At 48.8% G+C, this 20,848-nt stretch overlaps 1 protein-coding gene and 1 long non-coding RNA gene across 5 annotated transcripts in view; one reads left to right on the top strand and one right to left on the bottom strand.

The window, feature by feature from the left end:
* Positions 1-20,848, top strand: part of ANTXR2 (ANTXR cell adhesion molecule 2) — a 77,810-nt gene that overhangs the window by 34,555 nt on the left and 22,407 nt on the right. For both annotated transcript variants that reach the window (XM_053939923.1, XM_053939922.1), the window contains exons 11-16: positions 6,945-7,023; positions 9,281-9,376; positions 13,715-13,756; positions 14,318-14,413; positions 17,259-17,426; positions 18,320-18,400. In XM_053939923.1, coding sequence (XP_053795898.1) covers positions 6,945-7,023; positions 9,281-9,376; positions 13,715-13,756; positions 14,318-14,413; positions 17,259-17,426; positions 18,320-18,400 — 562 coding nt within the window. The remainder of the gene's footprint in view (positions 1-6,944; positions 7,024-9,280; positions 9,377-13,714; positions 13,757-14,317; positions 14,414-17,258; positions 17,427-18,319; positions 18,401-20,848) is intronic.
* LOC128786601 (uncharacterized) overlaps positions 7,030-20,848 on the bottom strand; it is a 169,693-nt gene continuing 155,874 nt past the window's right edge. The window contains exons 1-7 of one of the 3 annotated variants that reach the window (XR_008430361.1): positions 17,110-17,252; positions 16,139-16,223; positions 15,778-15,939; positions 14,316-14,463; positions 10,145-10,173; positions 9,952-10,054; positions 7,575-7,808 (exon numbers count right to left, since the gene is read on the bottom strand). This is a non-coding gene — a long non-coding RNA (uncharacterized LOC128786601). Of the gene's footprint in view, positions 7,406-7,574; positions 7,809-9,951; positions 10,055-10,144; positions 10,174-14,315; positions 14,464-15,777; positions 15,940-16,138; positions 16,224-17,109; positions 17,253-20,848 lie in introns of those variants that run through there. The other 2 variants (XR_008430362.1, XR_008430363.1) reach the window with 2 other exon arrangements.

The following is a 20,848-nucleotide window of genomic DNA, read 5'->3' as shown; positions in this document are numbered from 1 at the left end:
CCATGACCTCTGTTTTGTCAGACACCAACAATAGCACAGCTGCCCCTGCCTGGCTGGGATCTCAGACCTGCCATTTGGCACGAGGAACAGAGCAAATTGGATAAATACACATAAACACATTGGGAAGGGAGGGAAAACAGAACAGAATGAACCAGAGCAGCAACCCACAACTTGTTTGATAGGGATGATTTAAGTAGGCATATGGTATAGTTAAATGTGCTTTCAAAAACATTGGCCTGATTCTTCAAGCAAACACAAAATAAATATCTGAATAGCATGCGAGCCGATCCGGCACCATTAGTGCTCTCAGAAGAAGCACTCGAGTGCTCGGGCTGACACACTGACATTCCCTCACCAAGTGTCAGTGCCTCATATTAGCATGGCACGGTTGTACTTCCCTCTGACAGTGCAAGCCTCAAAAGCAAGCAGGCGAGGAGCTCGTAATTACACCTGACCTAGCAGCCAGTGTCATACCTTACTGGCCCACTGTTGGCAGAACACCCCAGCACAGCCCAGCCACACCTCTCACAGCTGGAGTCATCCAGCAGTCCCACTGCCCTCACAACTCATCTAACTCTGGAACTCGCTGGGTGCTCACCCGACACCCCTCTGCAACGCTGGGTTACTTGGTACCTCAGTCACACCTGCAGGTTACACCTCACTTTGTCTCACCATGTTCTACCAGATGGACAAAGAGACAACAGCAATAACCTGAGACAGTCTGTCTTATCACAAAGTCCAAACTCACATTTAAAAGATGACCCTGACAACCCGCCCAGAGGCTGCCCACAGAAGCTGCCCACAAACACTGAAGAACACAAATCCCTGTGATTTCCAGTGCACACAGGTACACACACTGTTTAGTCAGACAAGCCCAGAACTTGGTCAGGGCCATGGAATTGTGCAAAATATCCCTTTACCTGTCTGAACGAGTGCTGAGAAAGGTGTGTGGAACTTAAGTGAGTTTTCTGATAACATGGAAGTGAGTGGCTGAAAACCAGAGGGAGGAGAGCTGTTGCTTGCTATGGCTACCTTTACTACTGTTATTTTTGTTTTGTCACTTTTACTTCTTCTGCTGAGAAAGGTAAAAATCTAGAAAAGCTGTTGTCAGCAAAGGCAGACAGAGGGTTTGCAAGCTGCAGCTCAGTCTCACATGTCTTTCAGGGTCACTCAAGAAAGGATTAAGATGCTGTGGCTGTGTTGAGCATTTTTGAACTCTTTCTAACTAAGAAGTGACACTGAGCTCTTTCTATGGTGCTGTTCACTAAGTAGCCTTAGCACAGCCTTTGTGGCAATGCAGACAGGGGTGTCATTTGACCACAGAGCTGAATTACTCACTAACGTAAGGGGCAGTGCTTGTGCTGAGTGCTGAGCCACTCGAGAGCTTGGCAGCTGGTGTCAGCATGCAAGTGCGGGTTAAAGAACCAATTTTCCAAGCCTCATCCTCAGCCTGAAACCTAGATGGTGTCTACATATCACTTGGAAAAACACTGTTCAGAGACAAGGGGACCAATTAAAAGGAGGCTTTGATAAGATTGGCAACTTAGGAGCAGCATGTTGACTAAAATATTTCCCATTCCACATAACACTGGTCACTACTGTGAAAAAGCAAAAGCACAAAGAGTTCAGTCACCTCTCAGAAGCCAGCTGTCCTTTGAGATGCACCAAACAGGGAGAGCACGCTGCCTGGTGCTGCTGCAGGAGGTCCCAGCCCCCAGGATGAACTCTGGGCTCTCTCAGCTGCTCAGGCCTCTTCCAGCCTTGCCAGCAGCTCTCTGATGCAGGAGATGCAGCCATTCTCAGCACTAGGCAAAAAGGAACTCACCTGTACTTCTCCCTTTTGACTTCCTGCTGCTCAGCAGGAAGCTCTAGGTCAGGTTGTTTTCACCTGTTCATTGTTGTTTTCACGTTGCAGAGCCCCTGTGCCCAGGTGAAGGCAATACCCACCCACCCCCCTCCCCCCCTTGCTGCTGTGCCCATGGCCAGTCCAGACCTGGATAGGATATTGGCATTACCCCTCATTGCAAACAGCTGGGCTTCCCCTGCAGCCCTGGGCAGGGAGCCAAGGGGGTCAGAACTGCTCCCACCTGCACCAGTTCTTCCTGTTGTAAACTCACTGAGGTGAAGCATTTAATGTAGGCATTGTCTTTTATTTCCCTCCACAACATTTTGTTCCAACAAAAATAAAAGACAGTATGGTTCCCAGTGTCTAGTGCTCCCATGGGACATGGTTCCCATGTGTCTGGTGCTCACATGGGACAACCTCCCCCCTCCAAAACAGCCAGAGAAATCAACTCAGGTGGGGGAAGCCAGAAATAGGGTTGGATTAGGCTTAATGTCTGTCATAAATATTAACTTCTGCAAATATTTTAGAAATACATTTAGTCTGACACAATTAGGGTATAATGGGACCTATTCACAGATGGAAACATCCTCAATGAATTGTACAGGCTAACAGGCCCCTCAGCCATATGGATGTGGTGTTAAGATCAGTAGTAATTTCTGGCGCAGTCCTTCATATCCCTCCTAGGGCACACAGTGTTCCCAGAGCATTAGCGAGGACTGCGTGAGCAGAACTAAGTGCTGCACTTCATGCAGTGGCCATAGGATCCCGAGCTGAATTAATAGTCTACTTTAACAGAATAATGATGTTTCATACCCTGCTACTGCAGGTTCCCATGGTTCCACAAGATCAGAACGAGTTCCTCGCTGGCTTCCAGTTCTCTCACATTCCCTAGGAGTTCCCAGCACTGAAAGTTTGTGTCCCATACCGTGGAAAGTCAAGCCCAGACAGACAGCTTATTGGACATGTGGCTGGAAAAGCTAGAGGGTTCTGGGGTAACAAGAAGGAGCCCTAAAGAATCATCATCTGAATTTCTATCAGTGCGAAGCTACACCAAGAAGGGCAGGGGGAAGAGTTTGTACTAATTCTTTACCAGAATCCCCAAACACCATAATGAATTTGAGGATGAGCGAGTCTCACTATCCTCAGGAAAATACTCAGTGCTCCTTTTTATGCCTGTGTGGCTGATGGGAGGAAAACACCTCTGGTGTTTTCCAGACATGACCACTTCTCCTAACGGCAGGTCATGTCCTGTCCCTAGCACAGTTCCCACTGAGTGAATGGTCCCGGTGCTCCCTGGGCAGAGCTGGCCTGTGGCATAGTGGCACTGCACCAAACAGGACAGGCAGGGTGGGAACCCTGCTCCAGGAGAGCTGTCCCTGTCCTTGTGCAGCTGGAGCTGTCGGTCTGCAAAGAGCACCACACCCAGAAGCCTGGGCTGGAAATCCCTTCCTCTGTGTGTTGCCTCCTCCTGGGGCAGGGAGGAGTCCCTGGATGCAGAGTCATCTTTGTGGTCCAGGAGTGTTTGTTAACAGAGCCCAGGGAACGAGTCCTCTCTGCTTGGGTCAGGGAGAATGGAGGGGTAAATGTTAATTGCACCCCAGCAAGCAGTGGCCAAAGACATCAGAATGAAGTTGGTCAAATGGAGCCTGTATTATAAAGGTATCCATTTATTTCATGAAGGCAGTGTTGGAAGGGAAAGTGCCCTTTAAATACACAGACTTATTTTTTGCCTTCCTCCTATGTACAGCATTTTTGCTATTTTAGTGCAGGCATTTGATTCTGAAGTACCTTTGTCACTGAAATTTTAGTAACTTTTTGCACAGTTGCCAGTTTAATTTTCAGTGCGTGAAAATTGGAGGTAAATTATTTATTACTTCCAGCAAATGTCTTTCACAATTGTATTTAATTTTTTTCATCTTTTTTAATGGGTCATAAAATGGCAGTCTTTTAGTAGCTTCCCATAAAGTAAGGAGCAAATGAATACTTTGCAAATAGGCTACTGTGGATGGAAATGTCAGCTGTATTTCACAGGGAATGGGAGGCTTTAGACCAGAGTTGCAGGGACATATGGCACTGGGCCACATCCCTCTGCTGTCACAATAAACGAGCAGTGGGCACGATGGAAGGAATTGCAACTGTTCGGCCTCCTCAAGTTACATTTTTGGATAAATTGTGTATTAGGATGGGCAGTGGGCCAGGACCGACGCAGCTTCAATTTGCAAGAGTCTTGTGGTTACCTTTGCTCAGAAATCAGAACATTTTAAAAAGCTCTTTTCAGACTTAAGTTTTCCAGGATTGGTTCCCATCCAAAGAGTGATATTGCACAGACAAAGGATAGGAAAATCCCTTCCACATGGAGGAAGGGCCATGAACTGTAAATGAAAGGCAGTTTTTCCTAGTACAGTGAGGCGGGTTTGAAGTACAGACCGCTGGGAAGGTGCGTGTTAGGGCTGAGGTAGAGGCAGAGCAGTAGGATTTGTGCTGCACAGCACTGTCATTACTTGTGCTCCTTTGCCAGCTCTCTGATTCCACCTCGCTCAGGTGTGCTGTCAGGAGGGAGCACAGGATGGGAATGAGCATCCTGCCTCAAAGCCCTGGAAAGCCACTGTCTGTGGGCACTGCTGGGGTTTTGAGGAGGCGTGAGCAGGGCTCCGCTGCCTTTCCCTGGAGCCTGGCCCCTGCAGCCCTGTGTGTCCAGATGCATGGAGAGGAGCTGCTCAGGTCTGCGTGTTCCTAGTGCCAGGCTGCAGGATGGTGCTGCAGAATGGCCCCGGGGGGCTGCGGCAACAACACTGCCTCTAGAGGGGATTTATTTGAGGGGCCCTGAGGAGATATCCCACTCTGTGGCAGCTTTCCAGAGCTCAGCCCTCAGCTGGGATCTGTGCTGGTACAAAACTAGTACAGCCTCACCCTTCCCTAGTGAACCAGGGCTGTGCTCAAGGGCTGCCTGGCTGTAGGGACAGGAATGTCCTCTTGACCGGACTGTTCTGAGATCCACTGGAGGGACTCAGCCCTCACACAAGTGACAGTCACCAGTGGAAAATGCAGGGACCTGAGAAAAGGGATCACTGCTGCTTGTCATTTTCATCTCAGAATATTTTCAGTTTCAGCAGAATGTTGAGCTAAAAGCCTCACACACGTTGCTGTATGCGTCTGTCTCTGAGCTGTGTGTGAAGGAGTAGCAGAAACAGGACACCTCTTTCTGGGACTCCCCATTTAAGGGGCAGTGTTTGTATGAATCACAAGTACCCACAGCCCAGCAAACAGGTGGCTGCTCAAGAAATGAAAGAACGTATTGGGTATCCCCAACAGCCGTGACAGTGTCAGGGAAGGAGTGCTTTTGTGTGTTGACAGGTTCATCCTTTTGAAGATGAGGCAATTATCTGTGTGAGTTCACTCTGTGGCTTCCAGAACAGAGCGGGTATGATCAGCTCCAGTGACATCTCCAGTGGCTCATCCCTGCAGCGGTGTATCAGGGCAGGAGTGGGTAGGGCAGGGCTGCCCTCCCGCTGTGTGTCCGTGCTGGACCCGATTCCCCAGTGAGCCTGTTCCCTGGGATGTCAGCGCACCCACAGCGGGAGCGGGGCCACAGAGCTGCGGGCACTGTGTGGCACACCACACTGGGGCTGGGAAATGCAATCCCAGCTGATACCTATTACAGCTGGGAATAGTTACAGTGTTGCAAACAGCGAGGTGTACAATGGGCTCCAGCCCATTGGGAAATCTTTGCTATTTTACAGAATGTTTGATATAACCCAGTGAGCTCAAGAACATGTCAGGGTCCCCAGGATGCCCGGGAATGATCCTTTGCTTTAGTGTGGCTTACATGTTTTATCCAGGTGTGTTTCATGGCCCTGTTTTGCTCCATTTGCTAGCAAAGACCATCTACCAAAACAGCCTCACTCCTCACTAGTAGCATTTCAGGCAGGACTCAGAGGGCTGCCAGGGCACACAGGGCTGGCAGGGCAGCTGCAGGAGTGCGTGAGCAGCTCAGCTGAGGCTCCTCCTCTCCCCCAGGGGAGGCAGGAAACCCTTCTGCCCTGCAGTTAGTTCCAGGAGTGTTTGGCCAAACCTGAGCAGAATCCTCATGCTGGAATTTCCCCCAGCATTCCTTATTACAATGCCAAAACAAATAATTGGAATTAAAAATAATAAAAAGCACCACATCTTAAAAAAAGTAATCATTGACCAGAGTTTCACCATGGTTTGACTTATTGCTCTGCAAGGGAATCAAATAGTTTTGGTTTTTTTATTTGGTTCTGATTCACTTATTCCAGTGAATTCCAATTAGAAGGAAATTAGAGTTATTCTTTCTGTTATTAATTATTTATTTTAAATTATTCAGAACAGAGATAATTTAAAAATTAGTTTAGTGGAAGCAACTCCCTTCATTTTTGCTAAAACTGAAGAAGAAATGAGCCAAATTAGCTAAAATAGCTTTGAACTCCATATTGACTACAGTGTTTGTGCCAGAATAGAAACTCATGACATGTAAGAACGGTGTAAATGATTAATCATTTTAGTTCATGGATATCTACATTTTTATTTAATTACGTCTATGCATAACATAAACTGTCTGAATCCTGGGAATCCAAGCCAGAGAAGCTGAGGAGTCTTATTCTGTTTAACATCCACCATGTGTTGTTTTCTTGTAGGGTTAATTTGTAAAATGTAAACCACATACTATTTGTATGCCGTTTGGGGCTATTTATAGCAAGTCCTGACCATTTATAATTATCCGACATCTTTAACCATAATGTCTGTGTGTGACTAAGGAGATGGTTATGGAACAGACAAAACAATGCTACTTTTACAGCTGAACTTCAATTTATTTTATTTAAAACTTTTGGGAGTATTTTCTGCTCTGTGGAATGGGGAAGGGGTGTTCTCTACTTGGACAGCTCTTTGTCAAGGAGACCAAACTTATTCCCGAGGAGACCAAACTTACTCCCAAATAGGAATAAGTACAGGCTTCCATTTCCCCTCTGAGGACAATCCCTGTGGAGCAGAAGCTGTAGGTACAAGTGCCTGCACAGCAGGTATGAGCCTTTCTTGGCTCTTCCATGGCTGCTCATGTTTCTTCTTTGTCTCTTGGCAGAACCCTGGAGGTTTTGGTGAGTTTGAATGAAGGCCAGTCTTTCATCTCCAGCTCGTTAACCATCACTGCTTCGGAGTGTGTAAGTGAATAACTTCTGTAACTCCTTGTGAAATCCCCACACCCCATTTCTCTTTAGACTTTGCCATTGCAAGACCTCGGAGCACAGAACCTCTGCTTCCACTTTGCTGTGCAAAGCTGTGTCTTTGCAAGTACTAGGAGACCTCCCTGCCCTCAGACACCTGCTCACTGTAGATAACATGTCCTGAGGGCCAGGCATGACAGTCAGCTGGGTCCCATTCCGGCATGGCTCTTCCCTGAGGGAGCAGATGGGCACAAGCTTGGCCCTTCAGCCTGTGTGTGGAGAGAGGTTACAGGTCTGCAGAGGTGTTAATGCTCTGTAACTCTGGGGCCTGAGTGAGGAGTGTAGGCTCTCTTAGCTCTTGTTCGTCCGGGGAGACAGCCTGTCCAAGCAGAGGCCAGAGTGTCCCACTTATGCCTGGGAGTGAGGCAGTGTGAACATCCTGCTAAGTCTAATCACAGGTCATAAAAGAAATAACTGCTTCTGAGAGAGACCACACACTTGTACAGCCAGTGACTGTTCTAACTTAAAACATCTATTTTCTACTCTCAGATTTTTGCTCTCCTTTAATTCCTTTTGTATTACACAGGACAGTTGGAATTTGTGGAGGGAGATACAAGCCCACAGTGTTGAGCATGTGCTGTGCACATGGGCCTTTAAATGTGTCTTACCTCAAGTGTGACTGGCGAGCAGCTTTTCCATTGGGTCTGAAGCATGGAGAGAATCTCTTTTGCCCATCACCATGCATTGCTCCCAACAGGATTTCTTTGCTCATAGATCAGTATCTATGAAAAGAAAAGAGGAAAAAAAAGACATTTTTATTCTGTTCATTTAAAACCTCACCATTTGTGCAGCTCTAGAGATCAGAGATCCAGTGCAGCCCTGCAGTTTGAGGAGGGGAAGCCTGACTGAGCTGGGAGCTGAAGGAACACATAGAGCCAAATTACAGTTCTCAGTTTCAGGGCCTCTGTCAGGCAGCATGCCAGCTGTACACCCAAGCAGAATGGCTGAGGACTGTGCAGCACAGGAGCTGCTGCAGCCCAGCTGCAGCCTGCCTGCACCTCAGCCCTAGCAGAGAAGCCAGCACCTGGTGCCCCTGTAAGAGCTGCCACAGAGAGGGAACAGAAAAGCCCTGACACAAAGCAGCTCAGACCGAGGTGCTGGGCACGGCCTTCCCACTGAGCTGCATGGCAGCTCCGCTGCTCTGTGCTCACAGCCTGTCCTGGCAGGAAGCAGAGAGGTACAGATGTGCACAACAGCAGGAAGAGCTTCTCAGCAGCCTTTTTTGTCTTTCTGGTTTCTGCTCTTGGCCTGTGCTGCAGCAAAGGCGGCTCCATATAAGAACTGCTGTTTCCATAGTAGCAGATGGGCAACTCAAGAAATGGGTCACTGCTAGAACTGCTCACTAATTCTGGGAGCTGAGCAGCTGACGGCTGACTGGGAGATGAGTTACAAGTTACAGCCTCCCAACAAACACACATTACTGCAGTGAAAACAAACAAACTCACATGGCATTAGGCACCCAGGCACCACTGTACCTGTGTGCCTCACTGCACCTGGGATATGGCTCTGTTCCACCCCCATGTGCAGTGGAGCACCTCTGGGTCAGGACTGTTCACGCAGTATTCCAGTCTCAGTGGTTCCCTGGGTCTCTCCTTTTTTTCCCAGCTGAAGTCTGAATAACTTTTATTTTCCTAGAGATGCTGTTGTGTTTCTGTCAGTGTTGTTCTAAAAGCCTAAAGTGTAGGAATAAAGAGACCCCCAGGAAGCGGGTTGGAGGTGTGGGAGGTGGGCTGCTCAGTTCTGCAGTTCAAGTGTTGCTGGAAGCAGGAACACTCCCTCCATCAGTTTCAGGTTCCCACGGCATGGCTGCAGGGAGTCAGTGTGCCACAGTCTGTGCAGGAGTGTGGGCGATCAGCATCAAAGCCTCAGAGTTGTACTGTTCATAGAGACACCTTAAAACCTCCCTGCGTGCTCCCCAGTCCATGTATGAGACCTGGGACCTCATGGAGGAGAAGAGCACCTCTGTGTTATCCACAGGCTTAGGATGAGACTTCCCCTGTCTGTGTCTGATGGCTCATTCCTTAGCAGGTAGTGGACTCTCTCTTTTCCTCAAGCCGGGCCTCATTCTGATCTCAGGGCTATCAGTTTTATGAGTTTTACATCAGAAGGAAGCCCCTGAGCTGAGCAGAACTATCGCTGGCTTTTGGGGTGAGCGGGTGAGGCAGGACTGACTCTGTCCCTGCTGTCTCTGCAGTCCAGTGGTGTGGCAGCGCTCATTGCCGTCCTCGTGCTGTTGCTGCTGGTGGCACTCGGCCTGCTCTGGTGGTTCTGGCCCCTCTGCTGCAAAGTGGTGAGTACAGACCGTGGGGAACAGCCCCTGCACCCTGAGCCATGCGTGAGAAACACAGATCCTGCAGGAAATTGGTGAAGTGATGGGGAGGCAGCTCTGGGGGGGCTTGTGACAGGCAGGAAAGGGCTGGGGAGAGCAGCTCCAGCGCTGGGCCTCCACTGGGCATGTGCCTGTCTGAGTTGCATGCACAGGAACCAGCACCCATGGGAATGGGGTGGCCCTAATGGTGTGCAGATGTTACCCTGAAATCAAGGACCACTTTTAAAGCTGCTCTCAGTAAAATTGGTATTTGTAGTCCATTATGGGCTCTCAGGTTGGAAATCCCTATTTTTTTTCATAATCCCTGCACACATCCATCTCTTTATCTGAGTGCGCTCTCTGTCCTCACCCCAATAGCAGCAGTGTTGGTCACTTGCCTCCTGCCATTCCTTTCTGGGGGAGTGGGGAAGTTGATTATTCATCCAGCTCAAGGACAGCATGGAGGACTTGGGAAATGGAGATTGCTTCCCTGTCTGGGTTCCTGTTCTTGTCTGGGGCTTGTGGAATGTGGGGCAAAGAGGAAATGGCCTTCTCACCTGACCGTGCTGCAGCCCTTGTGATCCGGGGCTCCATTGGGCCCCTGGCTGTCCAAGGGCAGGAAATCTTAGCCTCCATCTGCACCCTCACAATCTGGGATTCCTGAGGTGAGAACAGAAAGCCTCGCTTGTTCTTATTCTCCGCAGCACAGGCCAAACAAAAATCCAGGGAGCTTCCTGTTAATAACCTTACCTCCACTTTGTTTCATATGATGAGCCTTCCTGTGGAAAAGGAACATTGCAAATCAGTAAGAAGCAAGCTCCTGATTTTCTTACTTTAAAAAACCTAACCTTGATTCATAAACCAGCTTCATAAGTTAAAATTCCTACATGAAGCAGTCCAGTGGAAAGTTCTATATTATCAATTTTCAGCCTTATAAAACCATAGTTCTTCAAATATTTGTGCCCTCTGTGTTTCCTCCCACCTCCTGTGGATACTATTTTGTTACTTCCAAAGAAAAGGCAATCTTAGGCCTCTTTGCTACAGCACTGCTGAGTTCCAAGCCCGCGTGCTGTTGCACTGAAGCCACTGCAGAACACTGATCCTTCCCTCTGGTTTTGCTGTCCCTCATTTCCTGCCCTTCTCTCCTGCACATGAGGCTTGGACATCCATCACCTGGAACAGCCACTTGTGGCTTAGTCGTCCTGGGCTTCTGGGCAGTGTCCCTGAGGAGAGAGGCAGCATTAGGGCCAGGCAGGACCTGCTCTTCCCTTCCTCTGACTCTGCTTACCTGGCAGAGCACAGCACCTGGTTTCCTGGAACAAGGAGCAGAAGCACAGGAGTCAGATTCCGATGGAAAAGAGAGGTCCTGGGCATTGTGGGCAGAACAAGTGTCTGGAGCCAGGCAGTTGTGTTGCCCCCTGCCTGCAGGCCCTGCTCCATCCTGGCTGGGGCTCGGTCTCACAGCGTTCCGTGGTGTGAGTCCCATGGATACTCAGAGGGTGGGGCAGGAGGACTCCTCATCCTTTTACTTCCTTGTTCCGCACTCTCAAGGGTTTCACTGTGACAGTTTTGTCACTTGTCCCTTGCTGTGGAACATATGATTGCAGCAAGCTGGCTGTAGGCTCTGTGCTGACATCTCCTAATGCCCACATCATGGAGCAGTAGAGAAGTGTTAATGAGTAGATCAGAGGCACTGCTGCCTCAAGCACCAACTTCTTTTTTTTAATGATTTTTTTAAAGAAATCAGCTCTTCTCAAACCTTCATTCTTTGCAACTCACTAATTGAGATGGAGCTTTGCTTGGAGAGGCTGATGATAAAACCAAACAAACTGAGGAAGCAGCCCATCTCTTCATGAGGATGATAAGACAGCAGTTTTATTCAGAGGCTTCGTCATTGAAACAATATGAATCCAGCTCAGGGAAAGATAATTTACAATACTCAGGTCTTCCTCTGTGCAGTTCTGTGTGCAGCTCCATGCAGAGCTGCACATGTGCCTTGGATTTCTCTTTTTCATAAACAGCTTTCTACTGATTTCACTTGGAATACCACACGATTAAAAAGAATCCTTGTGTGTGCACGTGTGATTCGAGTGTGTGAGTGTGAGAGCCTGTGGAAGCATAAGGATGCAGGCATTGACATTCCAATGCTGTCAGCAGGGTGAGGAGCTGCTACTCAAAGCAGATTATTTTCTCACACCACTGTCACTTTTAAAACAAGTTTCATTTTCTGAAGCCATTAGAAATAACAGCTAATTAATGGATTGCTTGTCTTTAAACTGAATTTCCCCTCAAACTTCAGCAAGTTCAGGAGCTGGCACAGGATTAGATCCTCCACTTGAGGAGATGAGCAAAAGCTGCCATTGACTATTGCCTTAGGAAGCCACAGTAAGCTCAAACAAGTCAGATTTCCCTTGATTGTCCAGGGTGGGAATTGTGATTCCTACATCCCCAATGGGCGCAGGGCCTGCAGGAATTCCATCCCTCACTGTGGAGAGGTTTGCTGGGCAAAACTGTCTGTGCTCAGACAGATGTGAGGCTTCAGAGTGGCACAGCTATAGATGGAGAAGGGCAGTGCCATTTCATATGGGCGCATACAAATCCACCTAGGAGGACCTTCTCCTGTACAATTGGCAGGCCTGACAGAGACTGTTTCGGGTTGATGTTTAGGGACAGGTGAAATGGAAATAAGAACAGAAATTAAATGAGGTGTCCCTTCATTGAGAAAGTGCTGCTTTACTGTTTCCAGTCTCCTGATTGCTTTCAGTGGCAATGAAATATCTCCAGGCTTTGGCAAATCCTACTCAGGATCTGTCCCACGATCCCTCTGTGTTGCTGTTTCACGTAAAGTTAGGGTAATGATTCCAGTGTGGCTGTCAGGAATGTTTCACTAATTAAATAATTACTTTCTGTTAAGTATGCTGGGAACTCCTGATGACTGGGAAGAAAAAGTGTTCAGAGCTGTTTAAAGAAAAGTAGTATCTGGCATGGTTTTGCAACATCCTAATAGCAAAGGGATGTCTCGAAGTTGAAATCCACAGGTCACTTTCCAATCTACCCAAAGCACTCTGAGCTTGACAAATGAGCCATTCCATAACTTAAACCTGAAGGGCTGTGGAAAACTGGTCCAGGGGTGCCACAAATTATTTCTGCTATCGGGCAGAATTCCTTTATGCATTGCTGAAAGTTCACAGCCTGTTTAGGCAGTCACTAGTAACTATATGGATGGTACAGAGAAGTGAACTATAAATCAAGATGGAAAACTCCACTGATCAGAAAAATATGTTTCTTTCATGTATTATGCTGACTGTCTGCAGTGGTATTGTTCATAAGCAGTGTTTAATGAAATTACTAAAAATAAATAGCACAGAGTGACCAAAGTAAGGCATATTTCAGTTAAGTTACTTAAAACCTGCATTACATTGAGTTGCTTGTCAGCATGCACAGTTTTGGATATATTTGTGTAATATCAATACATAGCAAGAACAGACTCCTTGATATTCATGGTGTATTTTTCAGTCATTTCCAAGCAATACCCAAGCCCAAAACATGGCCCAGTGTCAACAGAGAACTTACTGTTAGCTTGCAAACCTGCTTTTCTCATGGAGGAACACCTCTGCATTCAGTTTTCAGAAGAATCAGTGAAGAGGGTCCCTTGCCTGCCTCTCCCCTGCTGGGACTGTCAGTGTGGATGTGACAAAGGGAACAGGAAGAGACTGTAGGGAGATTTAAATAGAGGTGTAAGAAATGCTCCCGAGAGTGGGCCTCACCCAGAGCAGTGTCAGAAGCGTGGGAGTGTGACTGCAGTGCAGGCACTGCACAGTCATGGAGCTGGGAGGTGGGAAATGTGAGGGCTGTGGAAGCATCCAGGATATCCAGAGGTGAAGCCTGAGCTGCCAGAAGGCATTTCACACTTGTCACTGGGCCAGAGACTCCGCAGCAGCAGTGGCAGCTCAGCCCACGGCTGTGCAGGACCTCACACAGGCCTCGGATGCTTTTCCTCCAGGATTGCTCACGGACTCTGGGGGGTCTCGGCACTGGCTCTTCCTCACAGCGGCTGAGGCTCATCCGGCCAGGAAGTGTGGTGGCAGACACGTCTGCCCAGAGTGTCTGCAGGCTGGGGATGGCAGGTTCTGGCAGGCAGACGGTGGTAATTTCCAGAAGGCCTTGCTGATGGATGCTCAGGGGAGTGGGCAGCAGAGGCTGCCAGCTCGCTGGCGGTTGTCGGGGCTCGGGTGGAACCAGGTCACTCTTACTGTGGTCTGTTGCTTTTCGCTGCTGCCACTGCAGCACCTTATTCTTTCCTATGTTTGGCTCTTTCAGGTCATCAAGGATCCCCCTCCACCTCCGCCAGCCCCAAAAGAGGTATGTATGGTCTGATGGTGCTAATTTTACCACAATGCTCACACGGAACCACTCCTGTGCTTCCCTGCATGCTGCATGTCCGGCTCCTTGTCCGAGTGCTGCCGGAGAAAGGACTGCCCTGTGGGGCGCCCTCAATGGAGAACAGGGTTGCTAAAGTCCAGATCTCTGCTCTGCCTCAGCTCAGTGCGGCCTGAATTAAGCCCAGATCCACAGAAACACTTAGGGCCTTTATTCTAAGATAGCTTTGTTTTCCACATTCTGCACTGAAAGCAGAAAGCTTGAATAGCCCTTGTCCAACATCTAAAGATTCATTTAGGACTTAGGCAGCGTTTTTCCCCAGCTCTGTCATTCCAGACAGTGAGGAATTCCCCTTACAAGGGAATTCCTCTCCTTCTCACAGGCAGTAACACACTGGAGGCTCTGCTGTCCTCAGTGTTTGCACTCCTTTCACAACCAACAGGGTACACTCCGGGAACTCCAGTGAAATATACAGAAAAGACATTCAGTGTGTGTGTGTGTAAGCATCTTTTAAAAGCAAATACCATTTGAATGTACTTACAGGAAGAAGAACAGGAGCCCTTGCCTTCCAAGAAGTGGCCCACGGTGGATGCTTCCTACTACGGTGGACGAGGAGTTGGGGGAATTAAGAGGATGGAGGTTGGTATGATTTGGAGATGGTAGTTCCCTCAAGCACGAGCTCTCTGAGGCTGCAAGTGTGGAAACAAAGACTTGAAAGTGCACTGAAAATACAAGGCCATAATGTGTGCTTGTCTTCCCACTGGCATAAGCCTTGGAAAATTCGTTACCATATCGAACAATTCTGACCTTGCCTCTGAAAGAACAGCTTTCAGTAGTTCCATTTGACTGGGACTTTAAATAGCTGCCTCAAGACATGCTCTTTCCATCACACTAATGAGAAAGAGAGAGTGAGAGCCTTTTCTGCGTGTTTTGGAAGGAATTACAGTGAAACATAAGTCCCCCAAGTGTGGGCCAGCCAAATGCGCTGACAATGGTGACGCTGAGGAGAGGCTTGATCCCAGAGGGACTCGCAGCGACAACAGAGCCTGTCTTTGAAGAGACACGATAGCATCATGTTAATTAAAACAGAATGAAGAATGTGCATCCTTATGGGCACATCCTTATGGCAGGTTTTGTAGTCAAGTCAGCCTATATGGAATGTACAAAGCAGTACCTAACTGCAGTCCAGGAAGCTGTCTCTGTCTGAAACACCCACCTAGGCCACACTGAGGTGTCTTGATGAAACTTTAAAGGTATTGGCCTAATCATATTTGCTTGAGAACTTTTTAAATGCAGCAGCAGAACATGCAGGTTTGAAGCTGTGTCACTTACATGCATTTTCTTCAGCAGTTCAGAATTGCTAATTTAGAAGAGCTTCAGATTTCACAAAAAAGCAAACATTTTGTGCAGTGTTTTTCAGAAGCAAACTAGGGAATGCTTTCCAACATCAAGAATTACAAGCCTGGTTTTGAGGGAAACTATGATAGCCTCCAGGAGGGGCTCCCAAATGGGATCCTGCACAATGGAGCAGAAGCCTCGTGAACACAAGTGACATCAGGACCACAAAGAAAGACATGTTGAGCCCATGGCAAAAATGCAAACGAGGGTAGAAACTGATGATTAGGTTAGAAAACCTTTTCATCTGTGATACAAATTTTGTGCAGGACTAAGGGCTAAAGAAGTTAACCAACTGAAATTCTTGCCAGCTAATCATGACCCCTTGAAAAAAGCCTCTGTTCTGTGGGGCTGTGGCTCTGTCCGTCCCCGAGACCCCAGAGCAGAGACAGGTCTGGCTGGGCACCAATGGCCAGTGCCTCCAGGTTTGAGTGGGGAGCTTCACCTCTAACCTGCTGTGTGTGGGATGGGCTGGGAAGATGGGCTGAAGCTGTTGGAAGAGCAGAACAGGCTTTACAGCTCTCCCTGGCTCAGAAGAGCACACTGCTCCTTTGGGGAGTTGGGGCAGAAGCAAGAGAAAACACACCCCAACAGAGGTTGTTCTTTACCTGGCAGGTAAAGGTGGTTTCTGTGCCATGGCCAGTGACAAACCTGCTGGCCCAGTCATGACATTTCTTCCATGTTTGCAGTCCATGTGGCAGTGGAGTCATCTGGTTCTTATTGCTTCTCTGGACGATTTTCTTCTGACATTCCTCTGGCAGCTTCCCTTTCTGGAGAAGGAAAGGGACTGAACCATCACCCTTGCACTTCCCACTCCTGTGCTGGGGCAGGTACCCATCCACTCCTGCCTTCCCCACTAGCTCCACCCCTCTGTGACAGTCCCAGGTAGCTTGGGCAGTGTGGTTTGCTCTCCTAGCTCTGCCTTTTGGCATTGCTTTAAAGTTTTGTGATGTCATTGCCAGACCCCACCTGTTGCAGTTAATTCATTTTTATCTCAAAACTGGGTGGTCAGACTCCACCACTTCTGGTTTCTTCTGGGTGAATTGGCTTCTGTCTGAAGGAGAAGGTAATTTTTTTCAGTGAGAGATCCACCAGCTAATGGTTTTAACAGTGTTTAAAATACATTTCAGCAGTCACATTGCAAGCCCTGTAAAAGTGCCATGGATCACAGTGAAAGACACAGGTGTACAGGGACCTCCTGGCAGGCCACATCACAGCAAATGGCATGATTATAGCAAGTTTTGCTGAAATGATCCAGGCCACTTTCACTAAGGACTCTCAAACTTTTAGCTGTTCCTTTTTGGATAAGATGGGAACAGTCTTGTCCAGGCTTGTTTCTGTGTGTAGTACAGCAAACAGCCCTGCTCAGATTGCTGCATGGTGCTTCCAGTTACAAGGTGAAATAGGATTCCTGCAGCAAGGTGAATTATCCCTCTTAGCGGGGGGATTTTTCCATGCATTTCATCTCGAGAGCACAGTGCAGCCTGTATGGAACACGTGTCTGTCTCTCCAGCAGGTTTCCTTCTCTTTCAACTCTATATATTTTATATACTTGGAGCAGTGAATAACATACACAGTGCTACATGTTCTCCATGCACTTAGGCAGGATAGACTGCTTCACGTGCACTCCTCCAGTGTGTATCTTCTTGCAAGACAACATGGAAAGCTGAGCAGGTTCAGGGAGCTTCTGCTCAAACCTGCCTAAGCATCACATTAAATCTACACTGGGGTTCTTGAAAATTCTCTGGCCTAGGAGACCTAGGTTCAGAAGTCTTGGCTTTCATGGGTGCCAGATTAAGATCTGGTGTTTTAGGATAAATAAGAAATGGAAATTATATTTTTATATCATTACTTGGAGAAGATTTCACAGATTTCCTGTCATCCATGTGAAGCAAGATAGGATTTTCTTTCACTACTGAGACTTACTTACAAACATTTACCTAAGACTGTTACCATAATGAAGAGGTAGTGTTCTCCTCAGCACCTCCTCTCTTGTTTATCCAGCACCTCTTCTGGATTTATCCTCTGTTATTTGCAGCAGTTTCCCTGCCCTGAGGTGCACTCACACCTGAACTCTGCCTTTCCTCAGGTGCGCTGGGGCGACAAAGGCTCTACAGAAGAAGGGGCCAGGTTGGAAAAAGCAAAGAATGCTGTGGTGAAACTCCCAGAAGAACCAGAAGAACCTTTTCACCCTAAACCACCTAAACGAAAGCCTACCTCACCAGCCATGCAGCAGAAGTGGTACACACCAATCAAGGTATCTGTTCAGTCTTTGGTACAATTTGTTACTAAGGCCTGGATTCTTTGTGCCTTATGCAAGCTGAGCTGTGCATTACTTTCCAAGTGTTCCCATTCAAGTGTAATGTGCTATTCTCGAAGGGAACACCTACTCAGCAGGAATGGCAGTAGCAGTTTGTAGCCCGGAATGCAATACTTGATCGTTACTGCCACGTTCTGTTTGCTCCCCTTAAAAAGAGACATATTGTACAGTGAGAGCATTAAAATCTATGGGGGCTTTGTTGGCTTAGTAGAGCTAATTAAACCCAAAACTGCACAGTTTGTAGCTGCTACACTAAGTTTTAAACACACATTGTCATGACAAACCAAGAAAAGCAAAAAATTATATAAAACAATGTAATGCAAGAAGTCTGATAAAAAGCGAGTTGTTCTATCTGGCTCATAAGAATGGTGCTCTGAGTCACCTGCAAACAAAGCACAAGCACTGCCTACAAGCAGAGGTAGGTCTGTAAATACCTTGCCTTTAGGTGTTAAGAGCAGAAAACACACAGGTGTAGCTGGGACTCTGGATACTTTTGTCTTCCCAAGTGCCTGCGAGTCCTTTCTGACCCCAGAAAGCCCTGAAGCCAAGATGTCCAGATGCACAGGCAAGGTCTAGAACCATCTGTGCAGAGCGGGATGCTCCTAGCCGGCTCTGCTCCCTGGGCAGGTGAGTGCCCTCCCTGGCACTCCAGGTGGGCAGGAGCAGCACCACAGTGGTTGCAGGGGACGCAGGCCAGGCTTACCTATGCTTGCCTGACTCCAGGGAAGTGGTGCTCCGCTGTGGCACTGCAGGTGCCCGGGATGCCCCCGGGCAGCCCCCATGCGGATAGAGGTGCTGCTGTCCCTGACTGAGCCGCTGTGTCCCCGCAGGGCCGGCTGGATGCGCTGTGGGCGCTGCTGCGGCGCCAGTACGACAGAGTTTCGCTGATGCGGCCTCAGCAAGGAGACCAGGTGGGTGTGCGGCGTGGGGTCGGGCCACGGCCAGCCCGGCAGCTCTGGCGTGGGGGGAGAGGGCCACCGGAGTGGCACGGCGGGAAGGTGACACACCGGGCGATCCGTGTGGTAAAAGGGGCGTGGCACCAGCCTGGATGCGTGGCACCGGTATGGGACTCCCGGAGGCAGAGGGAAGGGTGCTGGATGTGGTGTGTGCTCAGGTGGAGAATAGGAACACAGCTTTGTGGAGGGTAAACTCTTGTCACAGGCACACAAATTGCTCTCAGACCCAGCTGTTTGTGACAGCAGAGGCTGGCAATAATGTCCATGCAAGTTGCTTCATAGAGCTTTGCACTTCCAACCAATGACACCTTTCACAGAAGAAAAAGGTGAGGAAATGTGTTTATCAGACCATCCTTTTTCCTGGAACATCTGTGGCCACTGAAAAAGGGGCCTCTCCCCCAAATGCTGCTGAGGACACAGAGCTGCTGTCTGCACCTCTGATAGTGAAACCAGATCAAGTATTTTTGATTGCTGCTCCTCAGGAAAGTATCACTTTGAATGTCAGCATTTATCTCGTGGGTCCACTCAGCTTCTTGTCTGTGGCACTTGGGAAGAGCCACGGGAGCAAATTATTTTCTTTAAACAGGATGGCAGCAGGTCACAGTCTCATGTACTCCAGGGCACTGCTGTGCAGGAACACTGTCTATGCACCATACAACATGAAGGCCGCGTAAGAGGTTGAGAGGGCTGAAAGGGGAGGGAGTTACATGTGGTAGAATGGGAGATAGCAGGAATTTTGATTATTTTCCTGGGATGAAGTTTGGTGCTGTTCAGAAAGATGAAGAGGTGAGACTAAGGTAAGGCAAGTGTTGGAAGCAGCAGGATGGCCAAGTGCTGTGCTGCAGGTGGGGAGCACAGCTGGATACAGCTGTTAGCATTGTTACCGTGGCAGGTTAGTCACTGTTTGCATGAATGATGCATGTGACATGGAGCAGCAATAACAATAGCAATCTACACACAAAATATATGGCACAATACAGTTTAACAGGTAAATTCATTGTAAACAGGAACATCGAAGTGGTGCCTTAAAAGGCTAAAAAAGTGTCAATTAGGCTGTTTGGGGGATTTCTGCCCCTAAAAGCAGGGAGTTACAGTAAGGATTGCCCTCGGGGCAGGCTTTGCTGAGCCACTGTGCAGTCAGTTACCTGCCTTCCCTGGGCCTGACGGGAGCAACACTGGCCAGCACCTCAGCTTGTGAAAAACAGAGCAGTAGTTCAAGGGAAAAGGAGTGATATTTGTGCCTAAAGGAGTGGTGGGTCAGATGTGACCTGTGTCACTGCAGAGTGCCATTTCTGTCTGCACAGTGTTTGTCGTCTCGGGGAAAAAAATGATATCTTTTTCCTTGTTCCTAACACACTGGGTGGAGATCCCATGGTGGGCCCCAGGTGTGTGTCAGTGCACATGTGTGCACGGGGAGACACACACACACACATACAGAGCCATGGAGTTGTTCTATTTCATCATCTTTCCATTACTGTTTAAGAACTTGTCAGTTCCATTCGTAAAAGAATGCACTGCTGAATTTGAGTGCTTGATCAGGCAGTTGAAATTTAGGCATGAAGTATCAAAGCAGAGCGAGCTGTTTGTGCATCCCTGCACTGTCCCGGCTGTGCCGCGTGGCAGGCGGTGCAAGGGCCGTACCGGGAGGCTGCCAGGGAGGCTGGAGCCCTGGGAGCGGCGGCTGCCAGAGGCAGGCAGCGCCCAGGTGTGGGCACACTGAGCAGGCTGCGGGCACAGCTGTGTGGCGGCCGCAGGAGCACGGGGCAGGCCGGGGCATGTGGGGCCCGGGGGCTGCAACACTAAAGGTAGCACGGCTTGGACACAGCTGCTCCCCGGCTCGCCTCAGGCACAAATCCAGAGATCCAACGCGGGCTGGCTGTGCTGGGGGCCGAGGACATGCAGCCACTTCAGAGACAGCTGCACGCCGTGGCAGCTGCGCCAGGCTCCCAGTGAGGGATGAGGACAGCAGGTATGGATCGAGGGCCCCACAAACAGCCTCCATTAAGCCACGAGCGCTTTTGAAGGGCTCCCATCAAACAGAGCAAGTCCACAGCAGGAGATTTCGGCTGCAGAGCCATGTGGTGTTTTCTGCGCTAACAAGGTAATTTATAAATGATGCATTACCCTGTGTCTGTGCTCCTAGCTAGACTTCCTTCCTTTTTTTTATTAAAGGGGCAAAGAAGACTGAGCCACAGCAGTCTGGGCTACTCTGATAAGCCAGTTCAATGTCCAAGGGTCTGTACTGAACTTACTTTCCCAGTAGTCTGGGGCTGCCCAGGAGCACAGCCTGGGACAGGAGCACAGTGCCAGCCTGGGACAGGAGCACAGTGCCAGCCTCAGGGGCCTGGTTTTTCCTCTAAATCCTTGTTTGTTTTCCGAGTCACAGTTCAGCCCCACGAGGTG

This window comes from Vidua chalybeata, chromosome 4 (genome assembly GCF_026979565.1).
Source record: "Vidua chalybeata isolate OUT-0048 chromosome 4, bVidCha1 merged haplotype, whole genome shotgun sequence".
NCBI lineage: Eukaryota > Metazoa > Chordata > Aves > Passeriformes > Viduidae > Vidua > Vidua chalybeata.
The sequence above is the reverse complement of the archived record's forward strand: the minus strand, read 5'-3'. Positions and strand labels throughout refer to the sequence as shown.